Source organism: Bos grunniens, chromosome 26 (assembly GCF_055505025.1).
Source record: "Bos grunniens cultivar Pamir isolate PY7600 chromosome 26, Bosgru_T2T1.0, whole genome shotgun sequence".
In the NCBI taxonomy this organism is placed as follows: Eukaryota; Metazoa; Chordata; class Mammalia; order Artiodactyla; family Bovidae; genus Bos; species Bos grunniens.
Genome location: NC_141190.1, coordinates 34346186 through 34359486, shown reverse-complemented (window position 1 = coordinate 34359486; position 13301 = coordinate 34346186). Strand labels below are relative to the sequence as shown.

The 13301-nt window shown below is 38.2% G+C and overlaps 1 protein-coding gene across 7 annotated transcripts in view; it reads left to right on the top strand.

Annotated features, from left to right (window-relative positions):
* Positions 1 to 7878, top strand: part of CCDC186 (coiled-coil domain containing 186) — a 47730-nt gene extending 39852 nt beyond the window's left edge. For 4 of the 7 annotated variants that reach the window (XM_086377733.1, XM_086377731.1, XM_086377726.1 and 1 more), the window contains 3 exons: positions 1413 to 1623; positions 3105 to 3339; positions 4010 to 7878. In XM_086377733.1, the coding sequence (XP_086233859.1) occupies positions 1413 to 1623; positions 3105 to 3339; positions 4010 to 4093 (530 nt within the window). In that variant the 3' untranslated portion in view covers positions 4094 to 7878. The remainder of the gene's footprint in view (positions 1 to 1412; positions 1624 to 3104; positions 3340 to 4009) is intronic. The other 3 variants (XM_086377732.1, XM_086377728.1, XM_086377730.1) reach the window with 1 other exon arrangement.
* The last annotated feature ends 5423 nt before the right edge of the window (positions 7879 to 13301 follow it).

Here is a 13301-nt window from a genome sequence, read left to right as displayed (position 1 = left end):
CCAGGAGAAATATCAATAACCTCAGATATGCAGATGACACCACCCTTATGGCAGAAAGTGAAGAGGAACTAAAAAGCCTCTTGATGAAAGTGAAAGTGGAGAGTGAAAAAGTTGGCTTAAAGCTCAACATTCAGAAAACGAAGCTCATGGCATCCGGTCCCATCACTTCATGGGAAATAGATGGGGAAACAGTGGAAACAGTGTCAGACTATTTTTCTGGGCTCCCAAATCACTGCAGATGGTGACTGCAGCCATGAAATTAAAAGATGCTTACTCCTTGGAAGGAAAGTTACGACCAACCTAGATAGCATATTCAAAAGCAGAGACATTACTTTGCCAACAAAGGTCCGTCTAGTCAAGGCTATGGTTTTTCCTGTGGTCACATATGGATGTGACAGTTGGACTGTGAAGAAGGCTGAGCACCGAAGAATTGATGCTTTTGAAGTGTGGTGTTGGAGAAGACTCTTGAGAGTCCCTTGGACTGCAAGGAGATGCAACCAGTCCATTCTGAAGGAGATCAGCCCTGGGACTTCTTTGGAAGGAATGATGCTAAAGCTGAAACTCCAGTACTTTGGCCACCTCATGCGAAGATTTGACTCATTGGAAAAGACTCTGATGCTGGGAGGGATTGGGGACCAGAGGAGAAGGGGATGACAGAGGATGAGATGGCTGGATGGCATCACTGACTCGATGGACGTGAGTCTGGGTGAACTCTGGGAGTTGGTGATGGACAGGGAGGCCTGGCGTGCTGCGATTCATGGGGTCGCAAAGAGTTGGACACGACTGAGCGACTGAACTGAACTGAACCTTGAATAAGATAGTATTACTTAACTTACATCTACAAAATGGGATTGGAAAAAAATATGTCTTTGTGGGATTAAAAAAGATTAGAAGTTCTTCTCAACGGATATTGGTAAAAAGAAATAGCCACCATTTACTTAGTGCTTACTGTATGCTGCTCTAAGCTCTTTGGACATAGTAACTCATTTAAATGAGGATAGCAGTCCAGTGAGGCAGATCATACCATGGTTCCCGGTTTTAAATGATGTGACTGTGATACAGAGTCCAGAGTCACAGAGCTACTGGGAGGACCAGTTCCAGAGCTTCAGCTACTGGTTATATTCTGTCTTGTGACTTTTTTCTCTTTCTGTGTGTCTCTGTTTAATTTTGGTGTCTTGAGTTTCTCATTTCTCTATTGCCACTTCATATTTCTGTTTTTTAGACCCTTTTTTTGTATCATCAGTCTATTCAAAAACAAGAACTCAGGTCAGATATGGTCAGATATGACTTGAGTTCTGTGCCCAGCTCTGTTAGATTGAATATTTGAAAATGATAATAGAAGAAATAATGCCTGAGATTAGAGTTGACTCCAGACTAAGTACAATAAGTTAAATTTTTTTTTTTGGTCTTAGGGTCCCTCAATGCTCGAAGCAGTGCAGAAGATCGATCTCCAGAAAATACTGGGTCATCAGTAGCTGTAGATAACTTCCCAGAAGTAGACAAGGCCATGCTGATTGAGAGGATAGTAAGGCTGCAAAAGGCACATGCCCGGAAAAATGAGAAGATAGAATTTATGGAGGATCACATCAAACAGCTGGTGGAAGAAATTAGGAAAAAAACAAAGTATGTATTTTTTTCCTCTTTGTGTGTTTGCTTATGGCTGTGCTGGGTTTCCGTTGTTGCGTGCCAGCTTTCTCTAGTTGTGGGGAGCCGTGGCTCCTCTGCTTGTGGTACTTCGGCTCCTCGTGGCGGAGGCTTCTCTTGTTGCAGACCACAGGCTCCAGGGTGCGCGGGCTTCAGCAGTTGTGGCACACGGGCTTAGTTGCCCCTTGGCGCGTGAAATCCTCCCAGACCAGAGGTTGAACCTAGGTCCTCTGCAATTGGCAGGCGGATTCTTAACCCCTGAACCACCAGGGAAGTCCCAAAGTGTGTGTTGTTATGGTACTGGGGTCTGTGTTCAGAATACCGTTATTCATACGATCAAGTTACTGAGTTCAAAATCAATTATATCAAGAGCCTTTCTTTCAAAAAATGGTTTTAAAACTATGATCATATAGTTCTCAATCTTTGATTGGTCACTTAGTTTTGTTCTAGGTTTTGGGAATACAGAAATGAAAGAAGGCATAGGTTTTTCCTTTAAGGTGATATAGAGTTCAGTAGGTGTTAAACTTGTTTACTAGAATAACTTTGAACTTAAAAATAGATTGTGCTCTGCTTAGCTTCTTATTTTCAAGCTGGTGGTTCTAAGAGATAATGGGGTTGTGGATTATCATTCCTGTTGAGCAGGACACAGTGAGGTATTACAGATTTAGGGGAAAATTTGCCCATGACTTTTATTAAAAAAATTTTTTTTTACGTTACCGAAGCCATTCTTTTTTTCCACACATTTATTTGTATTTTTTTGTGTTTGTCTGTGCTGGGTCTCTGTTGCAGCGTGTGGGATCTAGTTCCCCTACCAAGGATTGAACCTGTGCCCCCTACATTGGGAGCATTGAATCTTAGCCACTGGACCACCAGGGACGTCCCTGCCCATGACTTTTAAAAGAAAAAGAGGACAACACAAGTTTTAAGTTTAGTGACAAGAAAATAGAAAATATTAACTGAAACTGGAACATAAATTGTTCATATATTTTGATTTACATTAGGAAAAAAATAGAGCCATGTTTATATATCTTAAATCTAAATACCATGTTTTAACAAAAATGGGATCATTTGAAAAGCCATCTGAATAAGAAAAATTCCCTTATTTTCTAAAAACTGCTAAGTTGCTTCAGTCATGTCCGACTCTTTGTGACCCTATAGACTGTATATAGCCTACCAGGCTCCTCTGTCCATAGGATTCTCTAGGCAAGAATACTGGAGTGGGTTGCCATGCCCTTCTCCAGAGGATCTTCCCAACCCAGGGATTGAACCTGAGTCTTTTATGTCTCATTGGCAGGCTGGTTCTTTACCACTAGCGCCACCTGAGAAGCCCCTGTGTTCTAATATAGTTCTGTTATTAACCTAATAACGTAATTATTTTATTCATCATCTTTACACTTATGATTAGTTCACTCTTGAAAATTGCAGTGTTTATAAATTCTGCAGGAACATAATTGTCATAGTGTTTTATTTTACAGAATAATTCAGAGTTATATTTTACGAGAAGAATCAGGCACACTTTCTTCAGAGGCATCTGATTTTAACAAAGTGCATTTAAGTAGGCGGGGTGGCATCATGGCATCTTTGTACACGTCCCATCCAGCCGATACTGGATTAACATTGGAACTCTCTTTGGAGATCAACCGGAAACTACAGGCTGTTTTGGAGGATACATTGCTGAAAAATATTACCTTGAAGGTATTTGTATTTCTCATTCACTTACCAACCAAGAAACATGGCAGAAATTATATTATTCAGTCTAACACATGGATGGACTATTTCTGTAATGAAGGGTAGCCATTGTTTCTATAGATGACATTTTATGTTTTTCTCTTTTTTAAAAATGTAATTTTTAAAATTAACAAGGAAAGAAAGAAATACCAAAAAAAAAAAAATTAGTATAGCTATTGGATAGACTCCCTAAGATGAGTCATTTGCTTTGCAAAAGTCTTTGACATATATTACAATAGTTACAATTGATTACTGAGGCATTAAGATTGAAGTATTTATTTTCTAATGTATTTTCCAGCTATATTTTATTTTTTGCAGCTGTTATCTGACCCAGCTATTCTGTTTGTGCTGTTTGGGCCTTAATGGTTAGTAATGGGTTTAAAAAAAGTTTTAATCTGATAATACTTTTATGCACCAAAATTTGCTACAGCTTTAGTAAAAAGATTAAGTATGATTCTGAAGTATACAGGATTGCTACACTGAAAACATGTATGTGCAAAGTTTATCTCACATGGCAGATACGACTGTTTATCACTCTTTAGTTCAAAATTTAGGGAAAAATAGTTCAGATCGGATCTTTTTACTTATTACACTTAGTAGTTCTGTTTTCTTTTCCCTCTTTTTCTAACTGTTAAAGGAAAATCTGCAAACACTTGGAACAGAAATAGAACGTCTTATTAAACACCAGCATGAACTAGAGCAGAGGACGAAGAAAACCTAACGCAAAGCTCTTCCTCAGTGAACAGACAAAAGCCACACACGGAGCAGGTGCCACTGCCCAGCACTGTTGGAAACTTCTCCCTGCTTTGTGTGTCAGCCAGTAAAAAGTTTGTTTTGCTTATCTGTATAAAGAAGTACCTTTTTACAATACAAATGCATTGCTGTGTGTACTGTAAGAATGTGAGCTCTGATGAAACTTGTTCTTGTACAGTGACAGCCTGTCATTGAATCTGAACCACTGAATTTAATTGGCTGATAGTCACATGAAGTGCTGAACATTACAACAAGGGCTTTTGAAAACCCCTTCTCCGTATTTCTTCCCTTTAAAATATATAATGTCAGAAATGATTTCACGTTCTAAAATTATGCATGAAAGGACAGGTGTTAATCATTCAGTAATACGCTATTTCTCCAACATGAATAAAACTAAAGAAATGAAGAAAGTTTTTGTTTTGACATTCTGATACAACATTTGCTTGTGTGTTAGGGACACCAGTGAGTTCTTAAATCCTTTGATCTTCATGGAAGCTGATAGGAAAGTGGCTCTCGGTGACCAGCAGGGATCGGGCGTGGATGCTTCTGTCAGGTTTCCTTATTTGTGCTAGGAACATTTTTTTCAGATGTGAATTGAGTTAATTGTTAAGTTTTTAAAAATCTCTAGTTACATAAACTATGATTTGAAATAATTTGCTCATTTAGAAAATTCCTGTGGACTTCAGTTGTATTTTAAAATGTGAAGTAAATTAGTCATTAGAACCAAGAGGTGAATAACTAATTCTTTGAAACAGAAATACTTTAGTTTTACTGACATCAAGTATAAAGATAAATATAAGATACTTATGACGAACCAGTTCCCAAGAAAATCCAGCATAGGGCACTGTTAACCATTTTATCTGTGCACCATTCTTTACTGTTAGTTTACTTCCATATTATAGTGGTGTGATCTTACAGCCCCTAAATGTGCTGTGTTTCGGTATATTTATTTAAAACACAAAATAATTACATCCTTGTAACCAAAGGAGTTTTAGAGCCAAATTTATGTATCCTGTTGGATTTTTACAATATTTATTTAAGATAAGCACCCAAGTGTTGCTGGTCACAGTATCAGTATTTCTGTCACTGAATTTTTTTCTTGTCTCTTGTAATTTCTCACTGATTTTCTGCATTTCGTTATATTCAGATCATTTCTGTAATGATACCTTGGCACATACACAGATGTTGCAGCAAGCTTCGTTTTTGTTCTGAATTTTTGCATCCTCCTTTTCCTCTCAAGAGAAGTAAGCATTGAGGTGATGGATTAAAAGCCTTTAAAGACTTGTATGGCTTTACCAGTTGGGCTGGGCTTTTGTTAGCAATGTCCCTTTAATGTATTTTAACTTTTTTTTTTTAATCAACTTACCATTGTGTAAAAAGATCATTTACTAAAGCCTAGATGATTCATTGTACCATCTTATTTTTTCTGTATATTGAGTTAATAGGTTTCATCCAAAAACAAAATCTTTTCACTTCAAAATGGAAATATAAGTTCAGAAACACTTTATATTTAAAATAGCTGTAAAAGTTTTAGTCTTACCATAATATGTCTTTTTACCAGTAATAACTTTATCAAAATAAAGAAATGAGGGTAAGTGCAATCACATCTGAATTATTTTCCTAGTTGTTTTTGATAGTAGTATTGATGCTCCCAAAGACTAGTCAATGTAACTAAATTTTTACAGCTTCTTATATGATATAGGTTCATACACTACAGTATTTGTTTTTTTCCTTCCAAGACACAAAATATGTTAATGGAGACCAAACAGTGGTCAGATCTACAGTATTCTATGTCTGTACATTTTAAAAATGTATATGTACGTACACACACACATTTTTGCATATATATATATTGCATATGAAAATGAAACATTCCAATATTAACATTTGTGCCAGCATTCAAAGACGTTTAATGGTTAAACAGTTTTAGAAGAATGCAATTATAAACCATATATTGACTTACTATTACTCCCCCCATAAATGTAAGGAGCTGTGGAAAATTTGAAGAAAATGCTTTATTTTCCTTTTGTTCTTTAGTTTCTACTATATCCTTTTGTATATAGATCATGACTGAGCAAAAGTGTGTACAGCAAAGTGCATTTATCAGATCTCTCTCTAGACTGACCCACAGATCCTGATTAAGCATTTAGAAGGCAATATATGGAAAGAAGAATGGGGTGTCCAGAAAAGGAAAATGGTTGGATAAATGATAAACTTCTGGGAGAAATTTTGGTTTGTCTGTTTATTATTAATTAAACACATCAAAGGCTGTTTTTGTTAGCACCATTTTGATTTCTTTGAGGAGGAAATTATTTGTGTGTGTGTGTATACATACACGTGCACTTTACTAAGTTTTAATTTTAAAACAGGCCAAATTTTAACAGGCTAAAGTCTGAAGTGGTATGGGAAAAGGCAGTCACAGTAAGTATGCACTTTACTAGGTTTTAATTTTAAAGTGAATACTTACTGTGACTGCCTTTTCCCCATACCACTTCAGAGTTTAGCCTGTTAAGCTCTAAGGATTGAAAATGGTGGATGTGAACAGTAGAATGAGTTTAAACTTTGTTTGTTTGTTTTTTAAACTTTCTATCCATAACCATTTAAAGCAATTTATCTTGAAATTAAAGTTTGTCAGGCTACCAACAAATGTTATTTTTTCATATAATAAACACATTTATTGAAAACCCCTTTATTGCCAGGCACCATATAGGGTGTCAACATTATACTGTAGACAGGCTAGACAGGGCAGTTCGTGTCCGCATGGGGCTTATGGTCTAGTGAAAACCGCTGGGAGGCAGTCTTTGAGTCTCTGCAGCCCACAACCAGCCCTTGTCATAGGAGGTTAATGCACTTGGCAAGTAGGTGATCCAGAAGTCTTGCTCTGGCATGACGCTTTGGGAAGTGAATCCTTGCTGAGGTACACTGGGAGCAGATTGATGTTTTTGTGGTGGTTCTGCACATTTCCTAACTTTTTTCACAGTTTGATGTTTAATTATTGTTTTAAGAAGGGGAAAAAAAATCCAGTGACCATAAAATGGCACTTAATTTTTGCCATTTTAGTAAGTTATTAATGTCCACTTGATGCTCATAAAGATGAACCTAATCATGGTGTCATGTTTGTTTCTAAATTGTTTTGCAGTATATTATTTTCTAAAGATTTTTACATATAATTTCAGATGAGGATTTATCAGTAGAAGAAAAAAAGCACTAGAAACCATTAATACTGTAAATGTTGTATATGTTACCCTGATGAAAATATTTTATTTTTATCAATCATGGTATTCCATATGGTTAATTTGCCTTATGAATGCTGGATTCAGTGGTCTGTCTTCCAATAACCTTCTTTTTAAAATGAAAGATTTCTTTTTTGACACTAAGATTGTTCATGTTTAATACCGGTTGGTGGCACTAGAAACCTGAAAAATTTTCAAGACTGAACAAGAGAAGATAATCAAAAGAGAATCCAAATAGAATTTTTCAGGAAAATAAATGAAAAATATAATTGTATATTAAAGATGTATTTTTCTTCTGAAATGAAATTCTTTTTTAAAATGCATATAGCTGTCCATTTTGACTATGATGAAACTTGTTTATCTTCCAAAGTTCATATATATATATGTGTGCATTGTACAGATAATCTTTAGTTTGATTACACTGTTCATTTTGTAAATATCTTTCTGTATAAAATGAAGCTTTTCAAGAGAATTTTATGTATATACTGTACTTATTAAATAGGAAATGCCTGTTTACCAAGTTGTATTTTACTGGCATCTTTGTTATTTACACATACCACTACTAACAGACTGATTCTCCAGACATCAGAAGACTGAAATTGCTTGAATGTTCCTTTTTAAACCAGATTAATAAGAATTTTTGCTTTCCATTTTTGTCTTTATTCTACTAATTACAAGTCCGTGAACAATAGTAAACTAATTGAATGCCATGTTGTATTTTAAATTTTTGTCTAAATCTGGCCTTTTGTAAAAGGCTGCCTATGTGAAAATTTCTCATTGAACTTGACAAGCCAGTAATAAATTCAGATTTTCCACAAAACTATGGAACTTACTTGCCCAAATTATGTAGGTTTAATAATAAAGATCTAATAGGTTCAATAAAAAGATATTGAAATGGCATTAGCTTCATACAGGTAACATGTATAATGGATATTTCACATCATGGTGTGTTGTTTTCCGTTTCTCATAACAGTTGAGATACACACAGATTATGCCACATTCCTTAAAGAGTTCAGTATTGGAAGGAATCCCCTGAAATCAGGATCCTTAAAATAAAGGTACAGTTAATAGGATTGAGGAAGCTTTGCTGACTTACTTAGTAATCTGTTTTCAGCGGCTTCTAGATTTGTTTGCAAGAGAAAGGAGTATATAAAAGAAGAGTCAGTTTTTGGAAGAGGATAGCTTATGGTTCTTAACTGGTCAGTGTGACCTGCAGTTATGAAGGACCATTCCAATGGACTTAAATCCAAGCCTGCTTTTTTTTTTTTTTTAATGATTTCTTTTTTAAAAATGTATATTTTGGCTGCGCTGGGTCTTTGTTGCTGCATGCGGGTGTTCTCTAGTTGCAGTGAGCAGGGTCTTCTCTTCATTGCAGGGCGCGGCCTTCTCACTGAGGTGGCTTCTCGTTGCAGAGCACCGGCTCGAGTTGCAGTATGCTGGCTCCGTAGCTCTGGTGCACGGGCTCAGTTGCTTCTCCATCTGTGGACTCTTCCCGGACCAGGGATGGAAGCTGTGTCCTCTGCGCTAGCAGGCGAATCCTTATCCACTGGGCCACCAGGGAAGTCCTGCCTTTTCTTACTAAAGTCTGCTTCAATCAGTGAGTGCAGGATGGGTGCACGCTTCTTCAAGAGGACCAGCAGCTTGGGAGGATGCCTCTGGCTGACCAGGGCTAATGCCGAGAACAGTGTGACCAGACCAGATGCCCGTGCCCCTGCAGAGATGCACTATTAATTCCTAAATTACATTTAGGAGACTTGATTCTAATTTTTTAAAAGAAGCACCCACTGAAGTCATATCCTATTTCTGAGAGATTTTCAGCCTTTTGAATTGTCTGAAGGCTGTGCTGCTAGCCAGTCAGATGATCTACCCATAATTGCATTTCAGAAAAAAGGGGAAGAGGTAGGGTGTTATATCTGAAAGAGGAGTCCCTGCCATTTAACCCAGTGCAAAAAGAGTTCTATTGAAATTTTAGGATTCACTGAAATACAGAGTTAGCCAACTTTTAGTTACATTGACTTGGAAACTAAATACTGGAATGGCTTTGCGTATCATCCATTTCACTGTGTTTTTATTTTTCAAAGACCCAAGGGCAAGATGTGTTTTCAGCATCCTTTCATGTTACTTGTCCCAAAGCAGTTAAGCCTGCCGTGGTATTTCTTAGGTTCTTTTTTATGAAGTCTCTCCAAATGCTGCCATTGATCTAGTGTGCCCGCCAACACGACAGAAACACTTTCAGCTCTTCCCACCAGAGCCCCCAATAGATCCCAACTCCCCCACCAAAACCCAACTCCCTAGAGTTCATGCTAAAGGCCTGGCTATTGCTTTGGGCTCTGAACCAGCTTCTCCCTGGATTTGAATGTTTTTGTGTTATTTGTTATTTTTGTGTTATCTAGGCAAGCCTGGAAGGATGGAGGGAGAACCTGCTTGGGACTCACAGGCCAAGAAAAGTCTCTTGCTTGCTTCCTAATTGGAATCCAGAATCCACCTTCTTATAGAAATGGTATTTTCAAACAGTGACTAACTCTAATCAAAATTTATGGGCTAGAAGGCTGTGTGTGTTTGCCTGTAACGTTTATTACATTTTTTTCTTTACTTTTATGTGGTTAAATGCTTTCTAAGCTCCAAGGCACCAACTTTCCAAGAAAAAAAAAAGTTAAAGCAGAGGCTTGGAAGCTTCAAGGCAGAATGGTGTGCCACACACTCAAGCCCCAGATACCTCCTGAGAAATTCGATGATCCAATATTACAGTCTCACAAAGGTGTCCTGAAGTCTCAGAAGTCAGTCCGAGTCACTTGTTTGCCAAGTCTGTCTTCTAAAGCACAAAGGTTGCTGATGATTTTTAAAGATGGCACTCTACCTGCAGGCACAGTGTAGTTTCATTTCAGTAACAACTTTAGGATAAAGCGGAAGAGAATTTTTCCTTTTGTCTCTGTCCACACTCCTATCTCCCACACACAACTTAACACACACCCAAAACAACACTGTTGCCCAGAGCTGGTTTGGCTGTCTCTTGAGTTTCCAACCTTCATCACTTCCTTCAAATTCTGCTGGGATAGGCTTTTTTTACAAGTCAGTCAAGTGAGGAAGAGATGAAAGGGAAAAACGAGAAAGTTCAGCAAGATGCCTTTTCACATTCAGTTCCTTGTCAAATTGCTATTGTGATGGTGGAAGTGCTCTACTGTATCATAGATAGGTTTGCCTCTGCTATGGATGGTATGCCACAGGAGGCAGGACCCACATAACGTGGCTGTTTATAGAGGATGTTCCATAGTGATTCCTGATGTCACTTTGCACATTTTTGTAAGTTCAACTAGAGATGTACAGTTTAACATATATGTATTATTTTTTAAAAGGAGGGGATTTCCAGAAAGTTAAACACTGAATAGAAAACACTAAACACTAGAAGAAATTACTTTGATTGTGTATTGAGGGGGGAATGGAGGAGGAGGTGCCAGGTTTAAGGACTGTTCCAGTTTTTTAAAGGATGGAAGTGAAAGTGAAAATCTGTCGTGTCTGACTCTTTGAGACCCCTTGGATGTCCATGGAGTTCTCTAAGCCAGAATACTGGAGTGGGTAGCCTTTCCCTTCTCCAGGGGATCTTCCCAACCCAGCGATTGAACTCAGGTTTCCCGCATTGCAGGTGGACTCTTTACCAGCTGCGCCACAGGGGAAGCCCAAGAATCCAGGGGTGGGCAGCCTGTTTCTCCAGTGAATCTTCCCGACCCAGGAATCAAACCGGGATCTCCTGCACTGCAGCTGGATTCTTTACCAACTGAGCTATCAGAGAAGCCCCTTTTAAAAGGATAAATTCAGGTATTATATAATTTAAAGTTGATTCTATTAAAACTTCCCCTCTAAAAAGAAAAAAAAAAGCCAGTCAATCCTGAGAAACAATTACTCAGAGTATACTGAAATGTTTTTCTAGATTAATTTCTGCCTTAAATGCTCATTAACAGATCAATAGGTGTCATAGAGTGGTGGGCATGAGAAGCAGAGACTTTATCAGGTTTGGGGGTGGGTAGGGTAGAGGTAAGGACCAAGTTCAAGTGAAGGTGAGTTCTGCAGAAATGGCTTGAGGGCCCTGAGTCTCACATTCTGATACAGCTGGTTGCATGATCCCTCCAACAATAGAGTTAAAAGCCTCTCTGATTGGTTTTGGATACTTGTCAGCATAAGAAAAGTAGTTTCCTATATGAGCATGGTTTTGTCCCGTGAGATGCTCTTACATGTTCTAGGGGTTTACCCAATGCTGTACTTACTTAGCCCAATAACATTTAGGACCTAGTGTCTCTGGTCAGAAATAAATATAATGTACTATATTGCTTTTGTATGTTAAGAATGTGTGTTTTCCTTTTAAAATGATAAGGAACACAGTTAAAGCACAAATATATCCATGAGTGGGTTGAAGTCATAATTAGATTCTTTTTCTTTGTATTAATATGGTTTAAACAAAAAGACCAATCAACTGTTAAAGAAGATGGATGTGCAAGCTCGGGTGATTTAGCAGACTCTTAGCTGGAGACTTGGCACCTCTCTTTTCTTCCTCTTTCTGATTGTCTTTTGACTAAGCTCTTCCTCTAACTGTGATCAGAGAAGTAGAAAAATCAGTCATTTTGTTCTCTGTAACCTCAGTAGTGGTTTTGCAGAGGACTCAGTTAATGGATGATACTATAATTTTTTCAGCACTTTGGGTTCCTTAAGCTTCTGAATTACCTGTGGGTATATCTTTTCTTGCTGCCCTGTTGGTGACTGTAATGGGGCCTCCCTTTCCGGCCCCATCTTCATCTAAGGCAGCTGGAGAACGCTGAGGGATGTAAAATGATCTGGACACGGACTTGCATGACCCTGCCCTGCCACTGATTGTGAAACCTTAAACACATAACCTCTTTGAGCTTCAGTTTTCTCACCTGTAAAATGGGGATGATAAAACGCACTTTGCAGAGCTGTTCTGAGGATTAAATTGGGCACTGAATGCGGAAGAACTGTGTAGACTGTGAAGCTCTGAGATGTGGCCAGATAAGCTACATCTTTAAAAAGAAAGGGGTAATTCCTGTTTTTGCAAATACTATTATTAAAATGTTGAAGGATGCATATATAATTGTATTACAAAGATTATTGCTTTAATAGAATAGCCTTTACAACAGAGTGAAAAAGCACTGTTAAATATACAACTGTCCATGTATGTAAAGGCGAAGTTCTGATTAGATTCATAGACTCAACAGTGGCTTCCCCTGAGGCGTGCTGCACTTTCTTTAAAAAGATTTTTTAATGTGAATGCTTCCCTGAGATTGCCCTGTACACATTGCTGTATCATTTGTTTGTTTGTGGCTGTGCTGGGTCTCCATTGCTGTGTGTGGGCTTTCTCTAGTTGCAGAGAGAGGGGGCTACTCTCTAATTGGAGTGCACGGGTTTCTCATGGAGGTGGCTTCCTTGTTGTGGAGCATGGCTCTAAGCACATGGGCTTCAGTAATTGCAGCACAGGGGCTCATTAATTGTGAGTCCCCGGCTCTAGAGCCATGCAGGCTTCAGAAGGCATGTAGAACCTTCCTGGACCAGGGATCGAGCCCATGTCTCCTGCATTGACAGGTGGATTCTTATCCACTGGACATGGACTTGCATGTATCCCACCAGGGAAGTCCCTGGTATACTTTCATATTTCACTTTAAATTCTTGTTTCCAAGATATTTTTCAATGAGTGTGTGCTCTTTTGCTATAGGTGGCTTGTAAAATTGTATTCTAAGAATCATATCACATGCCAGGCACCATAGGAGGTGCATAGTAAGAGAAAGAGGGCAGGGATGGAGATTATATACATACACACACATACTTATTATCTAGAAAGATCCTATTGTTCAACTTTCTAATTCTCCTGAAAGAGATTGTTCAGCTTCCTCATACAGTTGGAAAGAGGTAAGAGAAGGTGATGTATTGCCAGTGTTCGTT